Source organism: Macrobrachium rosenbergii, chromosome 48 (genome assembly GCF_040412425.1).
Source record: "Macrobrachium rosenbergii isolate ZJJX-2024 chromosome 48, ASM4041242v1, whole genome shotgun sequence".
Taxonomy (NCBI): Eukaryota; Metazoa; Arthropoda; class Malacostraca; order Decapoda; family Palaemonidae; genus Macrobrachium; species Macrobrachium rosenbergii.
Window position 1 is genome coordinate 66,015,886 of NC_089788.1, and position 14,663 is coordinate 66,030,548.

At 40.1% G+C, this 14,663-nt stretch overlaps 1 protein-coding gene across 2 annotated transcripts in view; it reads left to right on the plus strand.

The window, feature by feature from the left end:
• The window catches only part of SMC6 (Structural maintenance of chromosomes 6), a 258,709-nt gene that overhangs the window by 124,663 nt on the left and 119,383 nt on the right, over positions 1–14,663 (plus strand). For both annotated transcript variants that reach the window (XM_067091991.1, XM_067091990.1), the window contains exons 15-16: positions 10,233–10,367; positions 13,139–13,274. In XM_067091991.1, the coding sequence (XP_066948092.1) occupies positions 10,233–10,367; positions 13,139–13,274 (271 nt within the window). The remainder of the gene's footprint in view (positions 1–10,232; positions 10,368–13,138; positions 13,275–14,663) is intronic.

Below are 14,663 nucleotides of genomic sequence, written 5' to 3' on the forward strand. Positions count from 1 at the left end.
GGTCTTACCCGGTTGGCACAGCCATATATTTATAACAAAGTTATGTGGTTTCCTGCTGGTGCATGTTTTGCTTGTTGGATAGATACAGCCAGCCGGCATTTGACCATTTCTCGTGTTGTTTTTTTGCATTTCTTGTGGTTTTTTGTCTTTTATTACTACAGGGCTGCTAATGAGGTAAACACAAAGGCTTCTTTCCTCAATGTAAACTACATAATCTGCTGATTGGCAGAAATATCAACTGACATGAACATAACCATGCTGGTATAAAGTTGTGTTTTGGAAGTTTTTAGATGGGCACAATAAGCAACATGCACCAGACAGTGAACCATTTAAGGAAAGGTGTGATTTAGACTAGACCTCTGGGTCCAGAGTATCAGAGGGTCCCTAGGGGGAGGAGAACACATCTGCCCAGTAGAGCTCTGGCAGAGAGTGTTCCCCTTCATTTTCTAAGAAGATTTCATGTCCTGGCCTGTACGCCAAGATACTGGAATTCAAGATCCCTGGGTGTGACTCCTTCAGTGGAGGTCAAGAGTCATATATTAGGATAGATGCCACAGTATTGGGCATGAAGTGGATATTGCTACTGAGCTTTTGCTCCTGAACTGGAAGACCCTGTGTATTTGCTGGATAGGGATCCCTCAAAGGAGATTAAAGGTTTTCCCATGTAATAACCTGACATTGAGGAGGACCCTAATAAGGCCACCATCCTTCCCCAGAGGTACATTTTTACCCATGCAATAATCTGATGTTGAGAACTCCCAGTAAGGACCACCCTCTTCCCCTTGAAGTTCCTGTTCCTTCCAGGGGTATGGCAGCTCAGTGGTCTGGTAAAACTAAGGTATACTTACTCCAGGTGTATGGTCATTCATCAGAGACTCTCAGGCAGTGACAATGTGGCTACTTAGTGATCCTTAAGGAAATTCTGTGTGAAGCTTGAGATTCTGAACAGGGTAATGCAAAGTATCAGGGATGTCCTTGATACTGAACAGCACTATGTCAGGGATGCTGTTGAGTGTTCCCGATAATAATTCAAAACAGCACTGAACACTGAGTTGGAGGTTTTCTCTAAGACTTTTTTAAAGTCCTCCAAAAAGAGACTAGAAAGCATTCAAAAGCCTCCTGTGCAGGGATTAATCCTTTTGCAAAAAAATAGTGAATAGATAAAATAAAATTAATAAATAGATAAATAACTTAATAAATTTATAAATGAATTAATATAATAATAGTAAAATAATAAGTAGATAAATAAATGAACAAAACCAATTTAGTTGTTCAGAGCAAGCTAACAAAAATGTAAGACCAAAAAGAAATTAAATCTGTCACTTAGATCCCTCAAGAGTTAGAAGACTCACAAAGGGACGACTTATTTTCATAGTTTCAGCTGGCTCTAATACTGTGACCAGTTCGCACTATAAACCCCTGATGCCCGGAGGATCAGTGGTACCAGTACTTGCCTCTGATAACAGTACTGATAATCCTTGTGGTGAAGCCTCTATGTGTGTCCTTTTCCTAGAGGGTACATATTTCACCAACAAAAGGAAACAACTGATTGAGGTGGAATTTTTGGGACAGCTGTTTTTCCCGATACAGAATGGCACTGGGTCCCTCGTTCTGTAGACTTCTAGAAACTGCTAAAAGAGATGGTCATCCTCTCTGAAGGTAGGGCAATACAAGACCATGAGGCAACCCTTTTTTCTGATTTAATGTATATCATTGTACCTCCACAATCTCGGAGAACTAGTAACTCCTTTGGGTAGCACCAGCCTTCTGCCCTTCACTTCTGAAACAATTAATCATGTGAAGGCAGAATTTAAGAATATTGCAGTTTCTGAAAAGCATAAGAAAATGGTAGAAATAAAGGTATGTATTTCCAAAATCCCACCCATTGTGGCCACAGGAGTTCAGTCTCCCTGTGGGCCAAATCTCAGATGGGACGGCCACTTCTGAGTTTCATGCAAGGCTCCATCTCTTTTCTGTCTCAGCCTCGCCCACTATTCTTGAAGTAACTATGAGGGTGCTCTCAGTCTTTGTTTGGCTGCAGTTGTAAAACCTGTTTTGCAAACCCTATGGGGTCAGTATACAATTTCATGGAGTAGCACCCCAGAGCTTCAAAAGAGCTGTGTGCAGCTGGATGACTCCTGCCATCCAAGTTTATTCACTCATTCAGTGTGGAACTTAGACTGCCTTTATCGATCCAAAAGAAACAATACCATGTCCCCATTACCATTCCCTTCTGCCCAGTCTTAGGGCTTCAGATAGGGAAGAATGGGTACAGAGTCAGTGTAATGCTATTTGGGTAAGACATCACACAGGGTCTTCTCAAAATTATCAGCAATAGTTGTCTAGGAACTCAGAAAAGAAGGCATTCAACTGGTAGCTTACCTAGAAAATTGGCTAATCAAGGGAGATACCAAGAAGATTGCCTACAAAACCTGAGAGTGGCAGTCAACAGACTCTAGTCAAAAGGTTTCCTGAATAAACTGGAACAAGTCCCACCTCACACCCAATAGGTATTTTATGTGGTTAGGACTTTGTTGGGATAACTTTTGCAGTCAGTTGTCTTCCTAGCCAGACTCAGACCAGAATAAGGAAGGACCTGCAAAGGTTCCTTACCCAATCTGGGTTTTTCCTGTGAAGTTATTCTATCTGTGAACCTGGAAGGGAACTCCGCAAAACTGGTGTCCATGTATGTAGTGATACACATGGATGCCTTGTTAATAAGTAGAGGAGGCCATTGGGAGGATATTCACGTATTGGGAAGATGGTCACCTGTTTTACAGAGGTGTCTCATCAATTTTCCTGGAGCTGGTGGCTGTCTTCACCCACATTTTGTTGGCAGCTGTAACATGTATCAAGAGGTTAGTGTCCCTCTCAGCCTCTCAATGTAGTCATTCTGTTTCTCGTACTGATGGCTCGGGTGAAGAAGTGGCACCTGTCAGCAGTCAGCCTGTCAGGGTAACTCAGTGTGATAACAGATTCCCTGTTGAGATGGACGGCAGCCTCAACTGATTGGAATTTAAAAAAAAAAAAACCCTTGTTCAAATAATTGCTAACGTGCTTGCATATCCAGAAGTGGACCTGTTTGCCACACAGAAACTGTCAACGTTCAGTGTATGTGTCTTCAAACCTGGACAATCAGGCAGTAGCAGGAGATACATTTCTACAAGACTGAAACAAATGGAGGACATTCTACCCTTTTCCTCCATTGTTCCAGGTTTCAGAAGTTTAGAACAAACTACTTACTTTCAACATAACTGCCTACCTAGTGGGCTTAAATTGGCCAGAGTCACAGGTTCGTACTGCTTCAACAGGCAAGGTAATCAATCCTGATACTTTTCCGCTGTTATCCCAGACAGGAAGAGAAAAGTCTAAGTGTCCCCTTTCCTGAGCCGTGGCCTTCAAGTGTGGTTATGTAAAATCTAGTCTACTTTGAAGATTATCCACCTTACATTGATAGGTATCCAGTACAAAACTGTGGACTTTATCTATCGAGCATACCAGTCTATATGGAAGGTATGGCTGGATTACCTCTACACTGAGAGCTAGTTGAGCCTTAGTTGAAACAGTTTTTGTTTTCTGACGTACCTGTATGAGGATAAGCATCTTATTGCAACTACAATTAAACAGGCCTGCATTATTGAAGTCAGTGCTTTATGGGTGTGACATTGAACAAAATATAGAATTTTTAATTCCCTTCCCAGTTCTTTGCATTGCAAAGACCTTTTCCTGGAAGACTTCCCTTTACCAGGTCCTTAAACCAGGTTCTCTGACCCCAGTCATCTCCTAAAGCAACTAAAACTCAACACTTGAGGTGATCTTTTTGACCATCTACTGTAGGCATCCCGGCTCTCAGACAAGGAGAATGTTTCACTGTTCTAACCCTCAACTGTCACTGTTGTCTCCTGCCTTGTCATTTCTGCCCAAGAATGAGGACTCTGAAGAAGAAATCCCTTATTCTTTTACAGGAACTCAGAATTGTAGGTAAGATAATATGCCCTGTCCAGGCACTCTAGGGTTACCTGGAAGGGTCCCAGATGCTTCTTTTTTTCTTGCACCCTATCACAAACAAGCCACTTTCTTTGCATGGGCTGAGAATTGTCTTATTAACTGTAATTAAAAAGAACACACACACACTCACTGTTCACAATGATGTTGGAGGGTTGCATCCCGTTTTTTGTTGGAGGTAATTCTTTTAAAGAAGCCTCAAAATTTGCAAGGTGGCCATAAGAGGCAGTGCTCCTTGAACACTGCTGTCATGGCATCAAAACGAGTATGAATACGCTGTGTTGTTAGATGCTTTGGTAAATCCTGGCTCCTCAGGTTCCTTAGTAGAAAGCAAAAGGTCTTCTTGAAGCTGAAGTAGTTCTTTGATACTGTAATTAGGTAAGTCATTTTAGAACTACATAGAATAACACATGTATAGTTTCTTGTTTTATCCATTCCTTCAGTGTTAGACCCCAAAGGGCATCCTGAATAAAAGAAGGTAGGTAATAACTTTTGTGATTTTACCATGAGCCTATTTTGTCAGGGTCATTGAGATCTCTTAATCAGGACCTAGGCCATTTGATCACCACCTGTCAGTTTCTTTTTTTATGTTTTTTTTTTTTTTTTTTAGGACAAACAGTGGCAGTGCTATCAAAAAACAGGTATTGACAAAGTAGAAAGCTACTGTATTTTTGGTAGCCTCTGTGAGTCCTCAAGCTCACCCTCTTTCTCTGATGAAAGGCATGGGATTTTATGGTGATTTTCATAGACTTGGCGAATAATGTCCATTTGGCCAATTCGTGTGCTGTTATCGTATCTGTGTCAGAAGGATGAAGGGAAAACTAGGTAATATTGCTTAGGCAAGGGAAAGAGCCTCTTGCTTTGAGTCCTTTTATACTCAGTCACTGTGTCAAATCAAAGGCATTATTCTGGCCAAGACCAACTATGGGAGAACTCCTTGAGATTGATTGGTCTGTTTTATAGAGCTTTGGTGGGGCCATAACAGTAACTCATTTGAGAACTCACAGTGGCTACCAAAAGTAGGTTTTTCCTTTGTCATGTGAGCGAGGTACAACCGAAAGTGCAGGTCTCGATACAAATGATTTATTGATTCAAAATCCTCAAATGTTATAGGCTCATACGGATCACAAAGTACTCCCGACCTCTTGACAGGTTGAGGAAAAGGGATTAACAAGAGACATCTGTGTCTTCTCACAGATGTAAAATAACCAATATACAAATACAAAACATAAGAACATAGATACATGGGACTGAATGGATTACATTCTGATCTATGGAGTGATAACAATACATGAAAGATGGCGATAACATTGTCAGAAATATTTGCGTCTTGCCTCTTGTCGAGCGCATGGTCCGTTACACGAGGTGAGAGCTGATTCATCACCAGTTAGGTCATGTGGTGGATCCACGTTGGGCTACAGGACTCCCCTCACCAGGAGAGGCCCATGCCTGTCGGCTGGTTTCTGGCATGCGGGCTGGTTTCAATTGGTCGATGAAACCCAGGTCTTCCTTCCATCAACCATTGTCTGGTACGTTTTGGGAAGTCTTTGAAGAATTCTATGTGGGCCGTAGTTTACTGGGGAGAGGGGGTTTTGTGTGCGTCGACCCAAATGAACGCATATTTTACGTTCTTTAGGTCTTCGGGGACAAATACTTTCCTGTTTGCTTGGTATGTCGTTCTTGCTGGTAAAAATTTCTTTACCGCCTTTCTTGTGTCTGATGATGTTGTTGGGGATTTATTCTCTGGAAAGGTGTCTGCTGGCAACGTCAACGCTTGGCCACACAGGACTTCTGCTGGGGATGCGTTGAATGCTTTGTGTGGGGTTGCTCTTAATGCCAGCAGGACCCAAGCTAGTTCTATCCTCCAGCTTCCTCCCTGGTATTTGGCTGTTAGAGAGGTTTTCAATGATCTATGCAACCTCTCTATGATTCTGTTTGCTTCGGGGGTGTAGGCCGTTGTGTGCGTGATTTTTGTTCCCAAGCTGTTGGCCAGGGTGTTCCAAAGGACGGAAGTGAAATTGGCACCTCTGTTGCTGGTGATGATCTGTGGAATACCGTGCTTGCTGACCCAGTCTGTGAGGGCCTTGACACAGCTTTCTGCTGTCTGTTGACGAATTGGTATTGCTTCCAGCCATCTTGTGTTCCTATCTATAATGGTAAATAGATATTTATACCCTTCTGAGGGGGGGTAGGGGTCCCACAATGTCAATGTGTAAGCAGGTTGTTGTTTTGTACTCCTCTATCCTGCTCTCCGTGTGCCTTGTGACTTTTGACGTTTGGAGCAGGATGCACTGTCTTGCCCACATCTTCACATCCTTCCGCATGCCCCACGAGTTGTACTGCTCTGCTGCCATTCGGGCAGTTGACTGTTCTGATGGGTAGGATAGGTTGTGGGTGAAGCTGAAAGCTCTTTCTTAACCCCTCTGGCAAGTAAGGACATGGTCATCCGGCACTTGTTTGGCTGATGATGGTCGCCGTTCCTCCGCTGATCAACAGGTCACTCCATTCGAGGGCGGGATTCATCTGCCGCAGTCGTTGTAGTCCTTCATTGTTCTTCTGTGCCTCTGCTATTTCAGGATAAGGTATCCCGAGCTGGATGCTGTTGACACAGTTTCTGGATAGGGTATCCGCCATGGTGTTCGGTGAGCCCTACAGGTACTTGATGGTGCAGGAGTATTCAGCTATTGCTGACAGGTGCCATTGTTTACGCACTGACCATGCATCTGCTGTTTTCATGAAGGCGTGCACAAGTGGTTGGTGGTCTGTCTGCACCAAAAACTTTCATCCCTCGAGCATGTGGCAAAAGTGGCAGACTGCTTTGTAGACTGCGAGGAGTTCCTTGTCAAATGTAGAGTATTTCTGCTCTGCTGTTGTTAGCTTTTTGCTGTAGACAACTAATCATCAGTGTCCCGCTCGAGTACGGCGCCCATCGCCCCATTGCTTGCGTCTGTTGTCATCGTGTTGGGTAAAGGAAATGTTAGTGTTGTTGTATCTGTTATTGCTTGTTTTGCTGTTATTGCTTTGTTCATCAACCCAATGTAATTGTGTTTTGTTTCCTTTTAAACATTGGTAAATCTGGCTCACTGTCTGTGTAATTTTCAGGATAAAGCAGTGATAATAATTATGAGTCCCGAGAACTCTTGTACTGATTTCACTGTTGTGGGTTTGAGGAATTCTGTGATTGCTTTCACTTTTTTTGGTAATGGTTTTATGCCATCTTGGCTCACTTTGTGTCCCAGAAATTCTACTGTTTTCTTTCTCCATTCGCACTTATCTTCATGCACTATTGACCTGTTTTCTTTTAATCTTTTTAGCACTTCTTTGACATGTTTGGTACGTTCTTTTAAGTTTGGGCTGAATAATATGTCGTCCACATATATTACACAAAATGGACGATCCCAAAATAGTTCGTCCATTAATCTTTGGAATGTCGCCCCTGAGTTACGGAGGCCGAAGCAGCTGTAGTTGAACATATATGTGCCGAATGGTGTGATGATTGCCGTTTTCTCTACATCTTTTTTCACCACCGGAGCTTGAAAATACCCTTTTAGCAAGTCTATCTTGGTGAATATTCTTGCTCCACTCATTTCATTTGTTATTTCCGCTCTATTTAGTAGTGGATGTCTGTCCGGTTTAGTTTTCACCTTTAGCCTTTGGTAGTCTCTGCAGGGGCACCATGTTCCGTCTGCTTTTGGCACCACATGTAGGGATGATGCCCATGGACTGGAGAGTTTCTGGCATATTCCCGCTTCTTCCATTTCTTTAAATACCTTCTTGGCATAGGTAGGTTTTTCCGGAGCCAGTCGTCTGAATTTTGAATGGATCAGGAAGCCTTCTGTTTGTATGTGGTGCTTGATTTTGTGCTTTGCTGGTTTTGTGAGGTTGTGCTTGTGGTTGTCCTTGAATACTTCTTTGTATTCGAGCAGCAGTTCTCTCATCTCTGCTGGTGGGACGTCCAGTGCGATGGGGCATAGTTTTTGTTTTTTCTCATTTACTACTGTGTTTGTTGTACATCTGCTTGGCTGCTGGGGAGATGAATTCTGTGTTGTTCTCTTGACTAGTTCTTTTTTCGTGACGTCGACCAGTAGGTTGTGCGCCCTTAGGAAATCTGCTCCTAACAATGCATTGTCATGTCTGCTGTTATGAATGACCAGTCATAGTCTTGTTCGTCGAACTTGACCTTTATCTCCCGCCTTCCGTACATCGTTAGTGGGCCTCCACTGGCGGTCGAGACTTGTAGATTGGGTGGTGGGGTGGGGTTTATCCGCTCCACAGGTCTGGCGGGATGAAGGACCTACAGGCTCCAGTATCTACCAAGAATTCCATGTCTGACCTCTCATTCCTTATGTAGAAGCATGTCTTGGTCTGTCTCTCATACCTGGAAAAAAGACATTGGTGGGCAGCCGCAATTTTCTCACAGGGTAACCTGTCTGCCTGCTGCTGACATTAGTATGGCTGGGTCGTTTCTGCAACCCTATTGGGTGTTTTTTAAAATATGCAGCCTTTGTTGCATCCTTCCTCTTCTGTGGTTGCTTCTCTCTGTTTTCTTGTTTATAGATGCATCTCTTGCAGATGGGGGTGGCTGGCACTTCCTCGTCTCTGTCTTCGTCGCTTCCGGATGACTGTTTGGTGCGACGTGCTGCTGATGCTGGCTGTGAGGGATCTGCTGCTTTGTGTGCTTAGTGGACGTCTTCCACCATTATTAAAAATTCTTTGATGGTTGTGGTGGATGCTTTTGGCATGGATGTTACTGTTTGGCAGGGCAGTTTTGTGAGGAGTACCTCCCTCACTAGGTACCTATTGGGGTCCCCACGTGATTCAGGAACTTTTTGGTTCTCTGGGCTGGTAGCATGCTGAAGGATGACTTCAATTGGCCCTTCAGGATGTTGTAGGTTCTAGTTCCTCGAGCCATGCCGCCGACATCGTCTAACAGGAATTCGAGGACGGCATCTACTTTCCACGTCGATGAGGTGATCTTCTGTGCATGAAAGATTGTCTCCGCCGTAAAAAACCATGTTTCTGGGTGGTGGGGTGTGAAGGGCGGCAATTGGATGGAGGTAGCTGCAAGACTTTTGCAGATGGTGTGGGGGGTTGCTGGTGTTGGCACGGTCAGTCATCTCTCCAGGGTCACCAGTGTAAGTGAGGTACAAGCGAAAGTGCAGGTCTAGATACAACTGGTTTGTTGGTTCAGAATCCACAAGCGAAAGTGCAGTTCTAGATACAACTGGTTTGTTGATTCAGAATCCACAAATGTCATAGGTCCATGCGGACCCCAAATTAGTCCCAATCTCTTGACAGATAGAGGAAAAGGGATTAACAAGAGACATCTGTGTCTTCTCACAGATGTAAAATAACCAATATACAAATGCAATACATATGAACATAAAGTAGATACACAGGACTGAATGGATTACGTTCTGATCTGTGGAGTTATAACAATACATGAAAGATGACAATAATATTGTTAGAAATATTTATATAAAACAGAGTCTTGAGGATTTGTGTTTTGCATCCTCTACCTCTTGTTGAACGCATGGTCTGTTCCATGAGGTGAGAGCTGATTCATTGCCAGGTAGGCCACGTGGTGGATCCATGTGGGGCTACAGTCAAAACCTATTTTTTTTTTTTTTGTATCCTTTCATTGCTGTTGCTCTTTTTCATTTTATATTTCCAATAATTTCTGTATCAGTGATGTTTTTGTGTATATGAAAACATATTTTATACTTTGACCTGGTCCAAAGTCCAGATGCACGTGCATTGCTAATGTGTGGCTTGTGTGTTTATTGCTTAACTTTTTGAAAAAAATAAAAAAAAAATTTCCCTTTTGAAAGCCTAAAAGCTGAACAGTAGCTATTAAAAGAAGTTTACATAAATGTTAAGTACAAATATTAAAACTGGGCGTAGGTAAAATACATTAAAAGAAAACACGTAAGAAATAATAAATTATTCTCAGAAAGACACAAATAATTAGGATACCGGTGCTGTAAGCTTGAAAATTCAAGTTAAAATCAAATACTAAGTAATTAAAAAATATTCTCTCTGCCCTTGGTTGTCTTATGTTAGTGCTGAAAAATCTGCTTTGATATTATGCATAGTAGCACTTAAATCTCACGGGTGCTTTGGCGTCTGGATTTCTGATAAGTTACAGTATATATTTTATATGTTTTTGCTTGTGTGTGAGTATATGTGTATTTATAAATTCACTAATATGAAGTTAAACCTTTCAGGGTCCCACCAAACTGTAAAGTTGCATACACATTGAATGGTGACAGGTATCTCCCAGATCCAAATTACAGAGTGTACTCTGGTCCTGGCAAAAGACCTGCCAGATTCCTGCAGGTTTCTGTAGGAGAAAGAGCACAGTAAGTCTTTAATTTTTCATGCTGCTTTTCTTGAGTGATTTTATTGTAGCCATACTGATACTACTTATCATTAAAATTTGAGCAAATGGAAGCATAGATGATTAGTGTGTAGAGATGAAATGGGGATACTAATTGTCCTTATATTGAAGTCAGAGATATTCTTTTATTCTGTTACATAAAATCATTTTTGCCAATCATACTTATCAAAAATTTCCGTAAATAAATAGACAGACGTTATTCAAAAGTCTTAAGGTAAATAAAACTAATTTGAAGGAACTTTCTGTTTCATGGTATACCCGTGACACAACATTTATCCAAAGAGAATAAATATTAGCATAACAAATGCTTTACTTTCATTTGTTATGCTAATATTTATTCTCTTTGGATGAATGTTGTATCACGGGAATACCATAAAATAGAAAGTTCCTTCAAATTAGTTTTGTTTACCTTTAGACTTTTGAATAACATCTGTTTATGGAAATTTTTGATAAGTAAGATTGGCAAAAATGATTTTATGTAATAGAACAAATCTAGGATTAAAATTTTCTTACTGGACCAACTTACATTTTTTTTACTTTTTGTCTATCACAGGAAGAGGTAAGGTGTGTATTGGAGTAAGCTTAGTATAACTAATTATTTAGGTTGAATTGTGAAGAAAGGTCATTGTTCTAGATTTCCTAATTAAATTCTCATGGTATTTATGTTAAGCTATGTAGATGGACGTGAGATTAGATTTAAATAAAAATAAAAGCATGTAAAGCATTTTTTATTTCATAGGTACAAGACATTGCTTTACTACTCCATGTCAGCTTAACACATGACATACTGTCCAATTAAGAATTTACCTAGAATGTCATTTTGTGATTCAGGCAGTGAAGAGGTGCCTTCAAGTAGGGTGTGCCCCTCTTATTTTGTCATCCACTCTAGTAAGTTTTCAACTTGCTATGAAACAAGGCATATACCCAAATAGAGGGGAAGGATGAAGGGCTTGATATAAATACAAAAGTTTTTCAGAAAAAGTTATATTTAAACTGAAATACATTTTCACTATACTTTAATCATAAATTGTCTTATTTTTGTGTAAATGGCTCGTCTGTCACACCAGTTTGTTGGATCCTGAAAGACAAAAACCTCTCTGTGTGTGCTCACACCACTTGCTAGGCACCTCCATTGATCATCATTCTTCCATGCCAACTTCAAAAGCAAGGAATGGTAAAGTAAGGAGAGCATGGTGTATTATGATTAATGAGTTATTATGGAGAATGTGTTGTAATTTGTAAAAACATTGTTTGTTCATTGCAAACCCATTAATAAATAATCTTTCTCACAATTTAGTATATTATATTCTTGATTAACCCGGAAACTTTCACTGAAGATGTCCCTTTGCATCTTGCAGGATTTTCTTTTTACTTTTCAGTGTCATTGTGATCATTGAATGAGACATTCTGAAATAACGTGATTGCTTTCACTTTTCTTCTTCCTTTATAGTCATATCACCACCTTTACATTGAATTTGATGCTTCTTCATTTCTTGCTGTCATTACTAACATAAGTTTGGATGATTTTTATGGTGCTTTTGGGCAATGAAGGTAGGTGTATGGGTTGTAGGGATCCCTTATCTCACTCTATAACAGAAAGTTATCACCTACAGACCCCTAGATTTTTTCTTGAGACCTGCATTGATGCTGTATATGTGGTGTAGGCACTCAGCTCTGTCTGGACAGGCTAGTATCTTGCCAGAGTATTGTAGCATATGTAAGTCTGGGGAGTGTATACACAGTGATTGGACTTAATCTCTCTCCCATATATCCATTCTGGATCAGCATCTGTGCTAAAGTATAAGCTGGGTTGGGCTAGATACAGGTGCCTGAACTTTGAGTATCGAATCTTAGGATAGTGTCTAAGATGCATCTCCCTCTGTTCTCCCTTTTAACAAGGAGGAGAAGCATAGATAGAGCTAATTGCTTGTCCAGCTTTGGGTTTGGCCAAGAGTAGCTGCTTCTGCCTTGAATTCTTTTATAGGGTATTCCATGATTCTCTGATGTTTCTTCCTTATTTGAGAACCATCCCTTAATGAAGGGTAATCCAGGCCAGGGCCTACTGATCTGATCAACCTTTTCTTCATAACAGAGGAAGGTTACAGGAGTCATGACATCTCTGATTGCATGCACAATTGGAAGCATGATATTTCTATGTGGCATTCAACTCCAGTCAGTTGTCAGAGACTACCTCACACTTACTATTATAAAAGGCCATGGTTTGTATCCCCATAGGAACAAATACCCGATTTTTTAGAGTAATTTGTATTTTTCATAGGTATTCAAACCAGAACCTTTTACATACTTGAACCCATGTCAACAGCCCCACTTGTCCTTGTGGCCAAAGGAAAAGTGGCTCATGTCTGTAGGTGATTAAGGGGTATTCCCCCTCATTCACCCCCTTTCCCAGTAGTTGACTAACTACCTTGTTACCAAAAATGACCATCCCAGCTCACACTGAAGGATATGTACTATTTACAAGACTCTGGTTTGTATATCCAGGAAAAATTCAAATTACCTTTAAAAATTTGGTATATTTCTTTGTATAAGACACTTCAGTGCATCAACAGAATCTCAAAGGCTTACTGAACCTGATCAAACAGTATTATGGTTGCTCAGTATTAATATAAAGAGCAGTAATATTTATACCAAAGCAATCACTCTGGGTACAATTTTTATTTTTTTAATTTTACAGAATTTCAACCTTTGTATGAATAATCTATTTATTTTCAGGGAAGTTGCTAGAGATATTGGAAGATATAAAGAAGAGATAACTGGAATAAAGCAGTCTTGTGCTAACCTAGACTCAGAGTTATCTAAACTTGCAGCTCAAGAGAAAAAATCAAATGACAAAATCAGAGGGCAGAGGGTAAGTTAAAAAGATCATATCACTTATGAATTCAGGATGTCTGTAATTATGTTAAATGATGGTTGAGCTCTTGAACATTTAGTTTCCCAAGGACACTGTATTTTCTGGCATTGAAAACAATATTTTTCTCCTGAATCAAGTCTTGGAAATTTACCATCCTTCACAGAGGTCAAAGGTTACATTTTACATTGGCCAATCTTAACCCTAGAAGAAGGTTATCTTTGCAAGATAGTAGTCAGGCATTTTGGCCAATCTTAACCCTAGAAGAAGGTTATCTTTGCAAGATAGTAGTCAGGCATTTCGGCCAATCTTAACCCTAGAAGAAGGTTACCTTTGCAAGATAGTAGTCAGGCATTTTGGCCAATCTTAACCCTAGAAGGTTATCTTTGCAAGATAGTAGTCAGGCATTTTGGCCAATCTTAACCATAGAAGAAGGTTATCATTGCAAGATAGTAATCAGGCATTTCAGCCAATCATAACCCTAGGAGAAGGTTATTTTTGCAAGATAGTAGTCAAAATGCCTGTATGTGATCTGTGTATGAAGTTTATAAATTACTCACAGTTAAAATAGTATGAAAAACAAAAGATATACATACTCATAAAAATTCATTCGTATACTGGCCAGTTATTACCTGACAAAAGTAATATTTCATTATGTTAACCCTTAATAGACGGGCATCATCATGTGAGTATCTATAACAGGTTTTGAGTGATGGACAGGCTAACTCATATGAGTATTAATATTACGCGCCATACGATTTGGATGAATTTAGCGCGAAAGATGTTTATAGCACTTCAATGGTCCATAAATGACTTATGGCAGCTTTAGTAGCTCAGCAGAGGACAGAGGGGGATCAATATACTTGAGACTTGATGATGGAATGTATTGCCCGTCTCTATTCCATGATTTTTTTTTATTATATTTGCTCATAAATATACCCAGAAATTGCTGTTGGTTTTAGTTCATATCTTTTATGATAGTATGTCAGCTATAATAGTAATTTTACAAAGAAAAGTGCAAAGAAATATTAGAAAAAAACAAATTCCTCACAAAAAGTTACTGCATCTCCCCATCTCAGTAAATCTTGTGAATATTTTACAACAAATATACTCAGAATTTGTTACTGATTTTAGTTCCTATATGTCAATTATAATTTTACAAAATAAAATAAAATAAATTATTAGAAAAAACATGTAAACCTGGTAAAATTAGCATATTTTAATGAGTGTCTTGTAAAAGAGGCCCTACACAGGGTTGTGAATAGTCACTTTCAACTTCTTGTGGAAGGTAGGGAAAAATTTTTATAATTTTTTTCATACCTTGTGCATTTCCATATCTTCCTCTTTCCATTGATTTGTTTTTTTCTTAAATTGGCTAACCTTAAAGTT